Source organism: Mustela erminea, chromosome 13, assembly GCF_009829155.1.
Source record: "Mustela erminea isolate mMusErm1 chromosome 13, mMusErm1.Pri, whole genome shotgun sequence".
NCBI classification, from domain to species: Eukaryota; Metazoa; Chordata; class Mammalia; order Carnivora; family Mustelidae; genus Mustela; species Mustela erminea.
The window spans coordinates 58,371,487-58,390,397 of NC_045626.1; the positions used below are offsets into that span (position 1 = coordinate 58,371,487).

The 18,911-nt window shown below is 40.9% G+C and overlaps 1 protein-coding gene across 1 annotated transcript in view; it reads left to right on the forward strand.

The window, feature by feature from the left end:
- RAB31 (RAB31, member RAS oncogene family) overlaps positions 1-18,911 on the forward strand; it is a 130,356-nt gene that overhangs the window by 80,028 nt on the left and 31,417 nt on the right. The window contains exons 4-5 of the mRNA XM_032309492.1: positions 8,012-8,083; positions 9,202-9,308. Of these exons, the coding sequence (XP_032165383.1) occupies positions 8,012-8,083; positions 9,202-9,308 (179 nt within the window). The remainder of the gene's footprint in view (positions 1-8,011; positions 8,084-9,201; positions 9,309-18,911) is intronic.

The following is an 18,911-nucleotide window of genomic DNA, read 5'->3' on the forward strand; positions in this document are numbered from 1 at the left end:
GCCGGGCCGAGTGCCCGGATGACACCATTGGACAGACTTTGGATTTTCTGCCTCGTAAGTTAGAAGGATTTTGAAAAATGACACCATTTGACTTTGTTGGAAGAAAAAAATCACTCTGCTTTACAGTTAACAGAATATGACATCAAGTGTTTGCTTCTGAGGATTCCAGTGGCGGGGGTGGGGTGGGAGGGAGGTGGAAACATGCCAGGGACCATGTGTTCGGGCTGATCTTGAGACTAGGAGATGAGAGCATGGGCGCGCGTTGTACCGTACTCTCTTCTTGTGCGTATGGTTGAAAATTTCCACAATTAAAAAGTCAAAAATAGATTCTATGTTATGTGTAAATAACATAACTCACAAGTTAAAAACAGGAACCTTCTGGCTGCTGTGTGGCCACTACCGTATCAAGTACTCCAGTGGAAACTTCCAGATAGCCAGTCAAAGGAAAGATGGGTCTGTAGGCTGCTCTCGGTGAACATGGCACAGAGGCCTGGGTGCATGGCACTTTGGGGGGTGAATGAAACCACACGCCTGAGAATGTGTTTTGTGTGACTCTGATCTCTTCCCAGCAAGCTGCTTTCACAGACTCAAGGAACTCCTTGTGGGTGCCCAGGAAGGCAGGCTTTCCTGGGGGCACCATGCTGGCGGGGCTGTAGGACGAAGGGGTACCACCGCCGGGGAGCACTGGGTCAGGCCTCTGCTTTGAGGCCTATGGGCCAAAGTCTGTCCTGCTCTGGGAGTAATCCCAGGCGATGTTTGTTTTGCAGTCCCATTCTGCAGGGAGACTCTCTCGAGGACGGGATGTTTACTGTGAACAGGAGGGCTGTATGCAGATGGGAGAGATCAAACCTACCTGAGCAGAGTATGGAGAGAGGGAGACTCATGACCAACCCTCATGGCATTTCCTTCCCGTGAATGGGGACTGTGTGCGATGAGAAACGCAGAAAGCTTCTGGTTGGGGTGGGGCAGAGTTCTGGACTTGGAGGCAATTCCTCTGGCTTGCTAGCAGACAGGAATAAGAGTTGAGATTCTCTGTAGTTGGGTATTACGTGGGTGGGAAGAAATGTATTTCTACCTCATTTCAAAACCTTGACTTTTGTCTTACACATTATTCTGAGGATGAGAATACGCCAGTTCATTACCTCGTCTTTTCTCAAAACACAAATCTGTGCCCTTCCCACCAACACCTTATGTTGTGGAAGGATGTTTGGATTTGTGTTGTATCATCGTCTCCCCAAGGAGGTTTGCACTGTTTCTTGTCAAAAAAGGAGTCCACCGGAGGTCAAGTTACCTCTAAAACCCAGCTTTCTCCTGGTGCTTTTGCTTCCATGCCCTGACCCCTGAATGCCAAGGAAACTCTTTGTCTTTAATTAGCAAATTGAAAGAAGAAAGAAGGGGTGTGTGTGTGTGTGTGTCAAAATCTTTTCTCACTCTAAAGTAGTGTATCCTATTAAAATGTTTTTTAAAACAATCTGGACATATTATAATAAGTGGTGCTCTGCCTATCACGGTATTATTCAGAAATAACTGTTAATAGTCCCAGCCCCTTTTCTCTTGACCTCTACCTACTATTGGATTTTAGGACATCTGAATGGGTCTATTAAATAGGACTTCTGCTTCTCCGTGGAAAGAGAGGGTCTGTGTAGACACCAGAAACGTTCTTCTGAATGGCACAGAAAGAACATTCAGTAATGGTTTTTCCATTCAGCTTTTGCCAGCTGAGAATGTTGGGAATGTCAAGAATTTTCCTCTACCACTTCCCTCTTTGTTTGAATCCTGTGGAACCACGGGATATATTTCGGCTTCTGCCCTTGACTGCCCATAGGCTCAGGGTTCTGCAGGATGTGAGAATTTCACTGTGTGCTGGCACTGGATACAGACCAGCCTGGGTTCTCCCAGGCTGCATACAAGCGACTCACCAGGGACAGCGCTGTCTGAAAATCGTTACACGTGACCCATTCCTACACGTTCCTGGACTTGATGCAAGAGTGGCCTGGCTTGGATAATTCTCCTGTGGGGAGGCAGAGCTCAGCTGGAGCCTGCCCTTGTTTGGAAAATTCGTGAGTTTTCCACTACTGCTCCTTCTTGACATGCAGAATTTTTGCTGCTATGGAATTTATGATGCCACAAACCTGCATTTAAGGAATTTTGCCTGAAGCAGACTGGGTGGTCTGGAGGATTCAGATATTTCCTGGAATAAGACTTTCCACTGTGTGCTGAACAGTGTGTGCATGGGATGCAAAGAAAGGAGACCTCTGTTGTAGGTAATGCACTTGGAGGAATCAAGTGCAGGGCGAAGGAAAAAGAGGTTCCATTTGAAGTCTCCCTTACCTTGGCCATGAGTAACATCACAGAGCTGGAAAAACCTTAGTTACCACCACTCACCCCACCTCCACTGTTATCTGATCTGAAAATATTGGGGTTTGCAGCCAATGGTCAAGAATGAATTCTTGAGGCATCTTCGATGTAAACAGGGTGGTTTTATTAAAACACGGGACAAGACCTATAGGCAGAAAGAAATGAACTGGGGTCAGGAAGAGTGGTTGTTTATATACTTTTAAGTTGGAAGTGGGTTAGGGATAGCATCAGTCTCTAAGGAATTTGGAAGCAAGGACCTTGGAGGGTTAGCTGTTCTTAGGAAAAGGTCATTTACTACTAGTGACACTTTAGTCATGGGTCCCTTCAGATGTGTATCAGTGGGCCATATGCTTAGAGGATGATTGCTAACACATACTTTGGGGGGGTGTAGACATAAAGGAAATTTCCAAAGGAATTTTTATATGTGAAAGGAGACTTACAGGATCCTGGAGGTCAGGCTAATGTTAAGCTAAATTATTAACACCCAGACCGTTGAGTCCTTAGAGGAAGGTCACTCTGCCTGTCTCAAGGACGTGTGTAAATTGTAAGGAGATAGAATTTTTTTCTTTTTCTTTTGCTTTTGTTTCCCACATCACTACCTGCATTTTACCAGAATAGAGCCAGGCTCTATTAGACTCCCTAGATCTCTTCATGCTTTGCCTTTAATGTGGGTTCTGAGCATACTAGGTCTCAAGATGTTAATAAATATTACTTGAACAAAGGTTAAAAAAAAAAAAATCAATGGAGACGTCTGAGTTAAAACCAAAACAAATAGATTTCTTCACTACAGAAATTTTCAGAGTCTTTAATACACTAATAAGACTTCACAAATCTCTAGGGGGACATTATTAGGTAAAGTGTTTCTGAAACTTATTTGGCTAAGAAATGTTTTTGTTCCAAAAAGTACCTCATGAACGTAGGGTTTAGTAGAAGACCCTTGGGAAATACCAGACTGTGCCCCTTATGTCTCATGCCGTCTCTTATTTTTCAGAAACGTGAGTTTCACTGCTGCCTGTCAGTCCATCGCATGGCTAAGGGCAAAGGATGAAGAGACGTAGACTCAGAGGGAGTCTAGACAAATTTACTTTTCTGGTCCCTGATGGCTAGACATTGAAATAGGTTCCAGTTTTTCAGCATGACTGATAGTTCTGGAGTGAAATCTGGTTACTTTGTGACCATCTCTGACCATTCCCTTCAGAAGCGCAATCCTTGAATCGGTGTATGAACATTTTCTTGCTCTTGCTATTCATTGTTTTGTTGCTTTCCAGAAAGGTTATGCCTCTGTCTCCCAGTTCCTGTAGTGGGGACAGGCTTAGCATCCATCTGTAAAAGCTGAGAAGTCTGAGAAGGTCGAATGAGACTGTTCCCTTCTCTTTTATTCTGTAGACATGCAATCTTTGAAAATACACAGTTGCACAACACCAAGTACACGAACAGCCATTTCTTTTGAGCGTCAGATTTGCTTGTCACAATTCCCTGTGCTTTTTCTAAATACTTAAATGTCACTTGAGAGTCATCTGAGTACTCTAATTTTTAGTATTCTAGATATTTTGTTGGGTAGTTAGAGAAGAAGGAATTTTGAATTGATGTCTGTCCTGCTAAGTTTTGAAGAACTCTTCAAGGTGAGATTTAAAAATTACAGCAACCTCCTGTGATTGTAAAACTGTGTTTCTAGAAGAATCTTTTAGGTGAGTGTTTTCATCAGTCTTAATTTGGGCTCTACGGAAATTGAATTACGTCATGTTGAGTATTGAAGTCAGTTGTGGTGCTTTTGTTTTTATGTTTGTGTGGGGAAGAGTATACACATTGTAAACTAGAAGTGATTTATCTTTTTGTCCTCCACAAATATTATCCTTTGGTCAGTGCATTACTGGGTTTTGGACTAGAGATGAACTTTCAACTCGTTAAAACCCCAAGTCCCCGGCAATAAAGTCATTTAAGTGGCTTCACCAACAGATTTATTTCAGAATGATTCCATTTGGAGGAAGGAAGGAACAAGTAATGCATTATATACAAAGATCTATTCAATAATCCATGAGTCCTGCACACCAGTGGCCATTTCAGATTCAGCTCATGGTATTATAGCTGAAAATGACTTTGTCTTAAGAAGATGTTCACAATTTACTCTTCTCTGTGCTTGAGTCCACGAGTATCTTGATTTTTGAGATGTAAATTTTGTACCTATGTGCTGTGTTTAAGTGGACCTTTCTTATATGGAAGCTATTTTGAAAAAAAAAATGGGCATTTTATGTAATTGGGCTGAAGGACACTTTATATGCATTCCTTACCCTTAGCAAAGCAGGAATGTTTCAAAAATACATTGCTTTTTCCTCCCTTTGGGCAAGAATTCTGATTTTATTTTCTATATGTGGAGTGGATTGCCAAAGGACGGATTAAAAATAGATTTATTGATGCCTAACAATTACAACAAACACATAGTGTTGGGTAGTGAATATGCAAGGCAAGCATGGTAAATGGCCTGCTGTCCTCCAGTGAGTCCTGGCAAGAGGCCAAGGGCCGTCAGCTGGGAACTCCTGGGTTCATCCTGAGCCCCATCCAACCCATCCCCTTTTATGAAAACCACAGAGGCACCAGGAAGATTTCTGCTCAAGGCAGACAAGGGCTAGGAGTTAAGAAAGAGCCTGCTTCCTTCCACACTCTTGAGAGTGCGCCACTAGCCTTCCTCAGTGCATTAAAAGGGAAATTGTGGGAACCGATGTGCTTCACATTTCCAAATAGGATCATTTCAGTTTGCCAGGTCTTTATTCGGTGATCAGTATTCCGGGAGAAATAAACATGAATGAACGGTGGTTCTGTTGTTCGCTGGGAAAGCTTCAGGATCCATCCTTCCTTACCCCCCTGCTCCTTATCTTACTCCAATAAAAATGGCTGCTTTTGCTTTTTTAACTTGAAAACTTATTTAATTAAAAAAAAACATTGTAAACATTTGTGCAATGTATAATGCTATGTATAGTGCTCTTTTAAGAAAATTGTGCATATCACTAGAAATCCCACATGAATATTTTGAGAAACATTGTAACTGTACACACAGGCAAACCCACTCACATTTTACCCTAAATCATAGCATACTCCATAGGCTGCTTTGAGATGTTTTTTATTCCTTCAACAGTATGTAACCTTTTCCTGTACATGAAAATCCCCACCATCGTTTTAATTATTGCAGGCTATTCCATTATACCCAGAGACCATTAATGGATTCTCTATGGTGAACCGTTAGGGGGTTTTCAAATATTTGCTCCCACGTATAACACAGGGATGAGGTTCTTGGTGTGTGTGACGATCACTTCAGTATACGTTCCTGTAAGTGGAATTGCTGGGTCAAACAATATGCACATTTAAACTTTTGATATATATTATCAACAGTGGCTTTTAAAGAAAGTCTTTCTTTTTTATTTTTTATTTTTTTATTTTTTTATTTTTTTTTTAAAGATTTTATTTATTTATTTGACAGAGAGAGAGAAGGCAGAGAGGCAGGCAGAGAGAGAGAGGAGGAAGCAGGCTCCCTGCTGAGCAGAGAGCCCGATGCGGGACTCGATCCCAGGACCCTGAGATCATGACCTGAGCCGAAGGCAGCGGCTTAACCCACTGAGCCACCCAGGCGCCCAAGTCTTTCTTTTTTAAAAGAAAAAGTGATATATTTAAAGTGTACAACATGATGGCTTGATGTACATAGATATAGTGAAATTATTACTAGAGTCAAACTAGTTAACATACCTTCTCACAATTATCTTTTCCCTTTTGTAAATGACCGAAGCACCTGAAATCTACTCTTTTGGCAAATTTCCAGAATCAATACAATATGATTAACCAGTCACTGTGTGTGTTGTTTCTAGAACTTATTCACCCTTTGTAACTGCAACTTTGTACCCTTTCACCAACATTTCTGCAATTCCTTCCCTTCCCTACTCCTGTTGACCACCCTTCTACTCTCTCCTTCTGTGTATTTGACTTTTTAAGATTCCATCTATAAGTGAGATCATGCAGTTTTTTTCTTTCTACACCTGGCTTCTTTCATTTGGCTTAATATATTTTAGATTCATCCATGTTGCTGCAAACGGCAGGATTTCCTTTTTAAGTGCTGGGTTGTATTCCATTGTATATATGGACACACACCGCACTTTCTTCATTCATTCATTCATTAGTAGGCACTTAGGTTGTTTCCATGTCTTGTGCATTGTGAATAAGGCTGTGATGCATGTGGAAGTGCAGACATCTTTTTGAAGTACTTGATTTCATTTCTTTTAAGTATATACCCAAAAAGGGAATTTCTGGATCATATAGTTGTGTTTTTTGTGGACCCTTTGTACTCTTTTCTACAGTGGCTCCACCAATTTATATTCCCAATGGTGCATCGGGGTTTCCTTTTTTCACCAATATTTGTTATCTTTTGTCTTTTTGGTAATAGCCATCCTAACAGGTGTGATATCTCATTGTGATTCTGATTTGTATTTCTCTGAAGATTAGTGATGTTGAGCATCTTTTTATAAGAAGGTTTTTTAAAAAAAAAGATTTTATTTATTTGAGAGAGGCAGAGAGCTTGAGAGAGAGAGAGAACATGCACAAGTAGGGGGAGGGGCAGAGAGAAGCAGGCTCCCCACTGAGCAGGGATCCTGACCCGGGGCTTGAACCCAAGACCATGAGATCATGACCTGAGCCAAAGGCAGACATTTAACCAACTGAGCCACCCAGGTGCCCAAAGAAGGTCTTAAAACACATTCCCATGTAACATGTGGGAGTGGCCCCCTGCCCAAATCCAAACCAGCAATAGATATAATAAATCTATTTGATATTTAATAAATTAATACATGCCTCTTCATTGCTTTTATTTTCATTTCTTTTAGCATAATTGAATGTTTTAAAATATTTATTGGTAATTTACGTCTCTTCCCTGGAGATTTATCTATGTCTATCCTTTGTCTATTTGTCTGTTGGGCTATCTCTTACTTCTCAGCTTTCAAAACCTTTCCACGATATAGTCTTCAAATGCATTCAAAGAGCTATTCTTCAAAATAGACATAGAATGTCTATGTATTCTCAGCTTAATTATCTATCCTCTTTTGGGATAAAGGATTCTATCCCAAAAGTGACTGGTGAGCCTTTTAGTGACCAGTGAGCCGTGCTTTGCTCACATTCTGGAATGGAGCTTGTCTGTGTCACTGTGTGCCTTTGAGGGACAGCAGCCGTGCAGGCTGAGGGCGGGTTTCGGAGTCGCCCTTGCTCAGTGGCCCTCATTAAGGACTCAGTGAGGGTCTTGTGATCTGTGTCAGTCTCCTTTTGTCCTCCCCTTGGCAAACATCTTTTTCTTACCAGTGAATAATTCTAATGAGATTGCCCTGGGTCAGTCGTATTAGATAAGTAATGAGCAGCAGAGAAAATAAAATTCATAGAAGAGGAACATTTAAAATAAAATTTATTCTTGGCCTTTGCCCAAAAGTGAATTTCACAGTCTGTTGGCCACAAGCACATGTGTGGTGGAGGAGGAGAATTTATTGCCCAACAGGGTTCCTGGGAAAATTCTAGGGAGAATTCGGGGATCCTGTAGGGATAATGTAGCAGGAAAATCTTATATTTAATTTGGGGTTGCATAAAATGTGTTGACTTTGGCCTAAAACTATGCATTGTTCTTAAACAGTTTCATTCACTGGCTCCCATGTACTATCGTGGTTCTGCTGCCGCTGTCATAGTATATGATATTACCAAACAGGTAAGAAAATAAAAGCCCTTTAAAATTTTGATGCCCTGTATGTTGATTCTCTGTCTTAGAAAGACCGAAGCGGAGGCTTGATGGCCTGAGTCTTGCCAGTAGCCTGGAGTGGGATATCATAGCATGGTAGGCAGAGGTAATCACCATATATTGAGTTTATCAACCTCTATGCAGCGGAGCATTTCAGATTTATCGGCCAAATTAAATAAACAACAATGATCATTTATTTTTAAAATTGACTGTTCGTCATAGAGGCAAGGTCATGCCTGCCAGTACAGCTCTGTGAAACGTCAGCTTTTCAGGAAGAGGGAAATTATTTTTAAGTCCTGCATGTTTTGTAATTATGGAATGCTGATTTTCTATTAGTGTTTCAATCACACTACTTAAAATGTCAGGGATAATGTTTATGTATGTGTCGTGTATTTGCATATATATAGTATACCATATTTTTAGTTATCACGTTGAGGATCTAGGATATCCGTCAAGGAACTGCAGTGTTTGCTGGCTGTTTTTTTCCACTCCTGGAGTGCTGACTCAGCGCACAGGACTGCAGGTTCAATCACCCATCACCGTTACCACCTATGGGATCTTGAACTCTTCTACCTAAATGTGGTGTCTACCTTGACTGGTTTGCTGAGGGAGGGTTTTGAGTGAAGAGCGGAAAGGAAGATAGGATGAGAGGAAAAGAGAAAGAAAGGGAGGGGGAAACGGGGAGAGAGAAAGAGACAGAGACAGAGACAGAGATAATGTATATCTGTATTCTTTCTCTTTCTTCCCTGAAATAAGCATGAACATGTCTAGTTCTATGACTTCAGTCATTTTCATGTTGAATCAAAGCTATCATCTTAAATTAATGTTATTTATAGAAGAAAATTACTGGCATGATTTTCTTAACTTTGTCAAGTCTCGGTTTCAGAAAAGGAAACTTTTACAGCTATTTAAGTGTAACTTAGCTAATATTAAGTCTTATGCCAAGAGGGAGGTAGGATGTTAATGTATGTGAGTTTCCTAAAAATATTTTCCTTTGTTACATTGGGTTGGGTTTATATTTCTACTTGGTTGAAATCTTGTGTTGGTGGGTCTTTACAGTGATTGATCGATTTACATTTTGGATTTAGGATTCATTTCATACCCTGAAGAAATGGGTAAAAGAACTGAAGGAACATGGTCCAGAAAACATTGTAATGGCTATTGCTGGAAACAAGTGTGATCTCTCAGATATTAGGTAAGATGCATTAAAAATTTTTTTGGTGTCGTAAACATCTCCATCTCTGAATGTCCACATGTAAAAAGCTGTCAAGCCGGTGTTGTTAAGTCTGTTCTCAGTGTAATGATTTAATCGACGGCCATCCACTTGTGGTCTGGGTAGTACATGTTCAACCAGAGTAGATGTAGGGGAAAATAATGAGATGCAAATTGGATGGATCACCTAGGACTGCATATTAAAACCTAATCTCCTCTACTGAGCACGGTCACATCCCTGACTCTAGAGGTCTTTGGGCTAAATGCTTTTATTACTATTGTTGTCCCCTTCTTTGTTATTTATCGACATTATTACAACGATGGCCATTTTAATAACACTCTCGTATGGTAAGGAGAGCTAGGATTTGTAACATTTCCCATAGCACCCGTGTTTGTTTCAGTTCTAACTTTAACTTAAGGGTGTAGTTGGGTCTATAAAATCTCACTATTTTGTTGTAGGATCTGAAGGTGACCTATTGTATAGAAGCACTTTGGTTTCCCTCAGAGACAATGGATTGTTGATCTTTCTTTACCTGGACCAAGGTTTACAGGGAGCCAGTCCGCAGGGACTAGAGATTTTTTTTATGCAGCCTGAGAAGCTAGGTGTTTTTACTAAATGAAAATGCAATGAAAAAGGAATAGTGAATTTACATCATCTCCATCCCCCTGGTTAATTTAACTCTCTGCAATTCCAGTCGTGGGTCTTCATAAAGACAACGACGTCATGCTTCAGGCTTTGCACATCCAAGTACGATTAAGCTGAAGTTTGATAAACAATGGAAACAGATCTTGCAAAAGCTCTTAACATGGCCTTTGACAAATTGCTCTGTTTCTTTGGGATTTCAAAAGCTTTGTATCACATTGCATCAGATCGGTTTATGATAACCAGCCATAAACACCACTTAATCATTTGTTCTCCCGGGGGCTGGACACATCTTTAAACTCCCCAGACTTAGCTCAGATCTCTACGTTCTTTACTGTAACCCTGAAACAGGTTGTTTGTCTAGAATTGCAAAAGAATCACTTTAACTGTTGTCGTCAGAAGTGGGGGTGGGGGTGGGAGGGTAGGAACACTCTTGGCTGAATGCGGGCACAGTCATCTGACACCCCTGGATTGTACTGAAGGTGTGACTGTGAAGGTACTAAGCCTTCCGTATTGTGACAGAACTGATGGGCTAGAATTTAAGCAGACAATGCTGTAAAGTTGACTGGAATTGGGATTCTTGGTGACATGGAACTAAATCCCACTTCAATTATTTTTGGGAAAAAGGGAACTAAAAAGCAGGATTGCCTGACTGGCATTTGATATGTTCCATATTTAGTTTCTGGCACTCTCTCTGTTTCAGTTTAAATGGCCATGGAAGGGTTTTCTCAGACCATGACAAGGCATTTGTGGCCAAGAGAGGGGATTAGGGTGGCTTAAGAGGATTGTTCCCACCATCGACATGATGAGAGTGGGAACGTAGATAGTCTTGAAGAGGGGGGCATTCCTAGAAGAGTACAGCCTGGCCTGATAAAACATGTCTGTGACATGTTGGCTTGGCCACAGATAGCTGAGGACAGACGAACACGTGTTTTGGGGTGAAATTTGCCTTCCATGCACTGGTATTGCATTCTTCCTCGGCAGTCATTCTGCTTTGTGCCAAGCCTTTATGTATAGTTTTCAAGATGCCCCAGCTAACGTTGTCCATCCAACTCCATTTCAACCGTAGATTCACACACAGCTCCTCTATCCCCAGTGGGAGACAATCTAGGTGCTGCTTCCAGTGGCCACATCATGGGGCCGCTGTCCCACTAGTTCATGTTTCTGCATCGTGCCCTTTCTTCTCTAGTTTGGCCTCAGTGAGGTCTGCACGCGACTTCTCAAGATCCTGTGGTTTAAAGTGTGGAGTGTATATCTTTTGTTACCCACAAAGTTGTGTTAGATGCCACTTGTTACTGAATCATGCGGCAAAGAAATGACTCCCTTTGCAATTCTCTTTCCATCCTCAGTGAAAAAGACCAGTTTGCTTAGGTCAAAGAGAAAGACCAGTTGGACGTTAGTAAATTTTTAAAGATTTTATTTATTTATTTGACAGAGAAAGAGAAAGAAATCACAAGTAGGCAGAAAGGCAGGCAGAGGGGGAGGGGGAAGCAGGCTCCCATCTGAGCAGAGAGCCGGATGCCAGGCTTGATCCCAGGACCCTGAGATCATGACCTGAGCCAAAGGCAGAAGCTTACTCCATTGAGCCACCCAGGCACCCCTGCATGTTAGTAGATTTTTAATTTTAAAATATTTATTAATAGATCATTTAAAATTTTAAGTTATTTATAAATATCTTTCACTGAACTCATTTAAAGACCATAAAATCCACCTGTTTGAAGTGTACAGGTCAATAAATTTTTGTACAGTTCTAGGGTTGTACAGTCATCATCACATCTAATTTTAGAACATTTCCATCACCCTACAAAGAACATGCCAATTTGGTCACTCCCAATGTCCAACTCCTTCCAGCCCTGGCAACCAGTAACATACTTTCTTGTCTTTATAAATTTGCTTTTGCTGCACATTTTGTAGAAAACAAATCTTACACTTACGTGGTCTTTTGTGACTGGCGTCTTTCACTGAGCATAAGGTTTTTGAAATGCCTTCCTTCATTTTTATGGCAGAATAATAGCTCATCATATGAATATACCATGTTTGATTTTCCCACTCACTAGTTGAATGAAACCTCAAATTTCAGTTGTTTCCACTTTTTGGCCACTTTAAGAAGTGCTGCTGCAAACAATCATGGACAAATTTAGTGTGGACATATGTTTTCATTTCTCTTGGGTGTGTTATGAGAAATGAAATCTCTGGGTCATGCGGAAACTCTGTGTTTAACAATTTGAAGAACTGCCCAATGGTTTTCCACAGTGGCTGCACCACTTTGTATGCCTACTGGCAATGTACGAAGTTCTAATTTTCTCTATATTCTCAACCAACACCATTATTACCAGGCTTTTGCATTATTGCCATCCTAGTGGGTGTGAAGTTGTATTGATGTGATTTGGGTTTGTATTTTTCTAATGACTAATGATGTTAAACACCTTCTCTTATGCTTATTGGTCATTCATTTATCTTCTTTGGAGACATGTCTCTTCAAATCCTCTGCCCAATTTTTAATTGAGTTATTTGTCTTTTTATTATTGAGTTGTAAGTATTCTTTATGTATTCTGAATACAAGTTCTTTATCAGATACATGATTTGCAAGTATTCCTTCCTTTTCATGAGCTCTCCTTAAAATCTTTATTATGTCTCTTGAAGTGCAAAATCGTAATGTCCAATTTGTGATTTTTTCCCTTTTTATCTGTTATGCTCAAGTGACTGGTTAATTCAAATCACAGAGATTACTTGGATGTTTTCTCAGAGTTTTATAATTTTAGAGCTTACATTTATATTTGTATTTACATTTATATTTATATTTAGAGTTAATTATTGTGTGTGTTATAAGGTAAGGGTCCAAATTAATCTTTGCCTGTGTGGATATCTAATTCCCAGTGCCGTTTGTTGAAAAGACAACCCTTTTCCCATTGAATTTTTTTTTTGAACTTTTAGTCAAAAATTAGTTGACCGTAAGTTTAAGTCTTATTTTGGGCTCTTAATTCTATTCAGTTGATCTACACATCCTTCTGTTAATGCCCCATGATTTTGATTGTTGTAGTTTTATAAGTTTGAAGTTGGGAATTATAAGGCCCCCAATTTAGTTTTTCTTTTTCAAGATTGTTTGACTGTTTGACTACTGTGGGCCTTTTGCATTTCCATTTGATTTCTTTATGAACATTAGGATCCTCTTCTCAATTTCTACCAAAAAAAAAGTTACTGAGATTTTAATAGGAAATATGTTGACTCTTTAGGACAATGTGGGGATTATTGGCATCTTACCAATATTGTTTTCTGATCCATGAATATGAGATATGAATGGAAATATCCTTTCCATTTTATTTAGGTCTTCTTTAGTTTCTTTTGCTCATATCTTATAGTTGTCAGCGTACAAGTTTTGCATTTCTTTTCCTATACTTGTTCCTAAGTGTTTGATCTTTCTTGATGCTATTGTGAATGGGATTGTTTTGTTAATTTCGTTTATGGTATGTTTGTTTTTAGTGCATACGGGATTCTGTTGTCCGTGAAAACCATTTTACTTCTTCCTTTCCAGTCTGGGTTCCTTTTATTTCTTTTTCTTATCTAATTACCCTGTATAGAACTTCCAATACAATTGGAATAGAAATGGTGAAAGCAGACATTATAATCTTGCTGATCTTAAGGGCAAAGCATTTAGTCATTCTTACTATGATGTTGGCAGGCGTGTTATGTAGATCTTCTTTATCAGTGTCATGAAGTTGCCTTTTATTCCTAGTCTGCTGGGTGTTTTGTTTTTTTTTTTTAAATCATGAATGAATGTTTAATTTTGCCAACAGCTTTTTTTCTGCATCTTCTGAGGTAATCATGTGGTTTTTGTTCTTTTTTCTTAATATAACGTATTACATTAATTGATTTTCTAATTTAAACCACCTGCATTCCCGGGACAAATCCCACTTAGCCATGATGCATAATCCTTTTTATATGTTTCTGAATTCTGTTTACTCATTTTGCTGAGGGTTTATATCTGTATTCATGAGGATATTGGTCTGTAGTTTTCATTTTGTGTGTGTGTGTGTGTGTTGTCTTTGTTTGATGTTGGTATATCAATGCAGTAGGTTTTGTAGAGTGAATTGAAAAGTGTTCCCTTCTTTTCTATTGCCCAGAAGAGTTCCTGAAAGATTGGTTTTAACTTCCTTAAGTGATAAAATCATGGGTGAAGCCATCTGGACCCAGGCTTTTCTTTTGTGGAAAGATTTTATATACTAATCCAATTCCTTTACTTGCTATAGGTATATTCAAGTTTTCTATTATTTCTTGAGTTAGAATAGTTTATACATTTTTAGGAACCTAAGTTCTCTCATTTGTTTGTGTAGTGCACAGTGTTCTCTTGTAATCCTTTTCTTTTCTGTAAGGTCAGCAGGGATGTCTACTCTTCCATTCCAGATTTTAGAAATTTTAACTTTCTTCTGTAGCTGAAGGTTTGTCAGTTTTGTTGATCTTTGCAAAGAACCAACATTCAGTTTCACTGATTTCTTTCCACTCTTCTTCTATTCCTTTTATTTTCTCTCTGTGCACCATTTCCTTTCTTCTGTGCTTTGGTTTTGCTTTGCTCCTTTTCCCCTAGTTTTCAATGAATGGTACTGAAGTAATTGGACATCCATAGAAGGGAGAAGACTGCAACCTAAACCTCACACTTTATAACAATTACTCTAGAAAAAAAATCACAAGGGCTTAATGTCAAAGGTAAAACTGTAAAACTTTTAGAAAAACTACGAGAAAATCTTGAGGATTTGCAGCTAGGTAAAGAGTCGTGAGACTTGACAGCAAAAGCTCACTCCATATAAAGGAAAGATTGATAAACTGGACCTCATCAAAACTGAAAACACATTGCTCTGTGAAAGCCCGTGTAAAGAGCTTAAAAAGCAAGCTGCAGGCTGGGCAAAACTATTTGCAAACCATATATCTGACAAAGGATAAGCATGTAGGCTATACAAAGAACACTTACAACTTAATGGTTAAAAAAATCTAATTCGAAAATGAGCAAAGTATATTTCACCCTGAAGAGTATCAAGATGGTAAGCATAGGCATGAAAAGGTGTTTAAGCATCATAAGCAGACCTGTCAGAATCGCTGAAATAAAAGAGTTATAACACCTAATGCTGGCAAGGATGTGGACAGACTAGCACATTCATATGTTGCCAGTATGCGTGTAAAATAGTACATCCTGGAAAACAGTCTGGCAGTTTCTTTTAAAGCTAAATATGCAATTACCATATGCCCAGCAATCATACTTTGGGCACTTATTACAGAGAAATGAAAATTTATGTTCATATAAAACCTGCACATGAATATTCATGGAGGCTTCTTTTTTTTAAATAGTAGCCCCAAACTGCAATCAGCCCAGATATCCTCTTAAAGGTGAATGACTCAGCACACTGTGGCACATCCATGCCATGGAATAGTATGCAGCAGTAAAAAGGAACAAACCATGGCTACAGGCAACCTGGATCGAACCTCCAGGGCAATTATGCTGAGCAAATAAAGCTGATCTCAGAGGGTTCATTGTATATTATTTCATTTATATGAGATTTTGAGTTGAAAATATTTTAGAAATAGAAGACTTATTCGTGGTTGCCAGGGGGTCTGTTTAGGGGTGACGTGGTGGGCACGTGAAGGGGAGGAAAGTGGGTGTGGCTCTAAAAGGGCAAGAGCAGGGATCCTTGTGATGTTGGAACTATTTGGTGTCTTCTCTGTGGTGGTGGAGACATGAACCTACACAAGGGTTAAAATAGAGCCTAACACACACACACACACACACACACACACACACACAGATGAGTACCAGTAAGGCAGGAAATCTAAATAAGACAGTATACCAGTGTCAGTATCCTATTTGTGATATCATACCATGGTTTTGCAAAATGTTATAATTTGGGGAACCTGGACAAAGTGTACAAGAAATCTATTTCTTATAACTGTAGGTGGGTCTACAATGATCTCAATAAAAAAATTTAATGAACAAAAGGTTGATTTAGGTAATAAGTAAATATTAGAACAGTGGCATATATGTGGATATATATGTATATATTACAGAGACATCCACACCCCTATATCTAAATGTTATATATGCATTATATATGATCGACAGAAGTTTTATAAACACACTGGGCCAGATGATGAATTTCACCATCCCCAACAAACCCAATGTGCAAAAGAAAAACAGGATAACTATATTAAAACCCCCATCTAGGAAAGCAGGGAAGGGGAAGCCGGGTGTATTAGTCCTTGTATAAACTGCCGGCTGCTAGACTGGAATAGTCCAGTAAATGATAGGGCCTAGTGGGCATCTGCCGTTGACTCCTTTCCATGGCTGTGGAATCAAGTTCTCGGTCAGCCGATCTGTCTGCTCCAGATTGTGCCCGCTGGTATGATTTTTCTGGGGAGTTAGCCAAACCTCTTTACTCCAGACCTTATTTAGAGCTTGACCTTCTTTTACTTTAATTCTAAAACATTTTGCCCTTCTGTAGTTGCCAGAAAGCTGTATTTTATTTTTCCTTGGGGCTTGGAGAGGGTGTAGATCTGACGTGCACGTGTAACCATGGCCACAGGTGGAGGCAGTGTCCTCTAACGAACTTCGGTTCTGGAAGCTCGTAGGTCAGTAAGAAGAGGTATGCCTGGCCTGTTTGGAGAGTGTACTGGAATTTAAATGGAATTAACTCTTTGAACTTGACGCAGCCCACTTGAGGCATGCGCATACAGAAGTGCTTCATGGAGGACACGTCCTAACATCCCATCACTGTGTTTTATATGCTTCCATGTTCTCAAAGATGGATGTAGGTCTGAGCACACGATGCAGAGTCAAAGGCATTCAAAATCTCCTGGTCGGGTGAATTCAGGACTTCTGGCTTGTTTTATTAGGTACCTGATCTTTGTGGTATTTCTCTGACTCTCTTGAGTTCTCGACAAAATGTCCTTGTGCCCAAGTGACTGTGAAATCTGCGGCCTGGAGGCAAACTGGAATCGGCCCCACTGTATGTAGCTCTGTCCCAGGAGATACAACACACTGTAGGTGCTCATCATTGTCACTTTTCTTCCTGGCAGTGAAGATGTGCCTTTGAGAAAAGTTCCGATGCCCACTGCCCGGGCAGGAGAGTATGCAGTTCCTGATGGGGCCTGAGAAACAAGGTTCCATCTCCCTCCCCACTGCTCCATTGCCAAGTTGGGGACATTCTAGGGAAATACAGAATTGAAAGAAAGTAGCAGAACTTCCACTGGATTGATCGTGTAGGACCTGAGAGGCCCGTGGACTAGAAGGGAGGGGCAGCCCAGAGCACACAGGAGAAGCTGTGTGATTTGTGTCGCTTCAGTGGCAGAAGACGCTGGCATCAGTGCCAAGCGGTGGTGGGTCATTGGACTTTCGAACAAGTAATGTGTGGCATGGGGCTCATTCCAGGTGGCTCTAAGGAGGGCAGCTTTGGCCTGGGGTCTAGAGAGAAAAGAAACCTTCTTTTCAGGAAGTCTGGGAGCCCACAAGAGACTGCCCAGCCTTGTCCTGGGTCTGGCAGAGAATTGGAGCAGATGAGTCTTGAAAAGAAAAAGAGAAGTAGGTCACCTTGCTTCAGTAGTTTGGAAAGTTCCATGAACATGAGACTCATGCCGATTCCAGAAACCTAGGTCCCGAGATTCTGATCCAACGGGCAGTGGCAGGCTGGGGATAGGTGAATTTTGTAAAGTGGTCCTTTTGCAAACCTCCAAGGGCCATCCTTGAAAAAGCACTATGTTAGGTGATAGGAGTTGATGATGGGGAAGAATGAGGTAGTGCAGAAAACTTGGACATAGACCCAGGCTTGCGTGGGCCATACCTTCTGGGGCCTCCCTCCCACCATCCTGCCCTTAGGGAGAATGGAAACAGTGGCTCTCCAGCTTTCAGGATCCAGCACCCCTGACCCATCACCCTGTCACCCCTTTAGAAGCCGTTCCCATACTCTGGCCCCCTCTCTTTTGCATCTCACACTGAGAGTTGCCAGAAGGAAAGATGTGGTGGGTTTATCTCCATCTAATTAATATCAGGCTCCTGCTTAGGCCAGCACCTTGTGCCTCCTGGAACACTGGGACTTTTTCATATCCAGCCTTTATTGGCTGCCTTTAGCTTGGGCAAGGTATTAGGGTCACGTGGCTGTGGTATTTTCACAAGAAAGCCTGCTCAGGAAGAATCGTCTGTTGTAGTTGGCAATGGGGGAAAGATCCTTCAGGTGTCAGAGGAAGGAAAGGAGATCCTATCCTCTCCTGGCCAGAACCCCCACCCCCACCCCCACCCCTTCAAATTTCCCCATCAGCCTAGCAAACAAGCCTTGACCTGTAGCCATCATTGTAAGTACTTTCTTGGTAGAAATTACTTCTACCCTTGTCCTACCTCGTGTAGATCCCAGGCCTGTTTCTTTGGCTTGATCTTCTTTTCCTTATTTTGAACTCTTGGCCTTGTCTACAAATCCCCTTGGACTCCCCCAAACTCTTCTTGCCTTTCTTCATCATTTGGACATTGGATTTCTTGTAATGGATTCTAATTTGACCTGCTCTTCAAGCTTAGGTGTGTCCCACTGGCTTTTTTTTTGGAATCCCACACCTCACTGGTAGGTTAGAGCTGTAAACAAATCAGAAAGTGTGAGGGAGGGATCGTGGAGGAGAAGTGCTGATAGGAGAACTCCCCTCAAGCTTAAGATATTTTATCTTGCAAATGGTAGCCGTAGGAAGTTACCCAACCCAACTGATGATGGAGACAAGGGCTTGGAGATTGGAAGGGAGCTTCTACTCAGGGGGGTGGTGGGCTCTTACAAGAACTGGAAATGGCTCCTTTATCACTAGCTCCCTCTGCCTAAGGTTCCTCCCATCCCCTGTAGATATCACCCAGGAGTTAACCAGGGACCAAGTGTCCTCACGCCCCTCTTGGAATCAGGGTCTCCAGGCTCTGGTATCTCTTAGCACAAC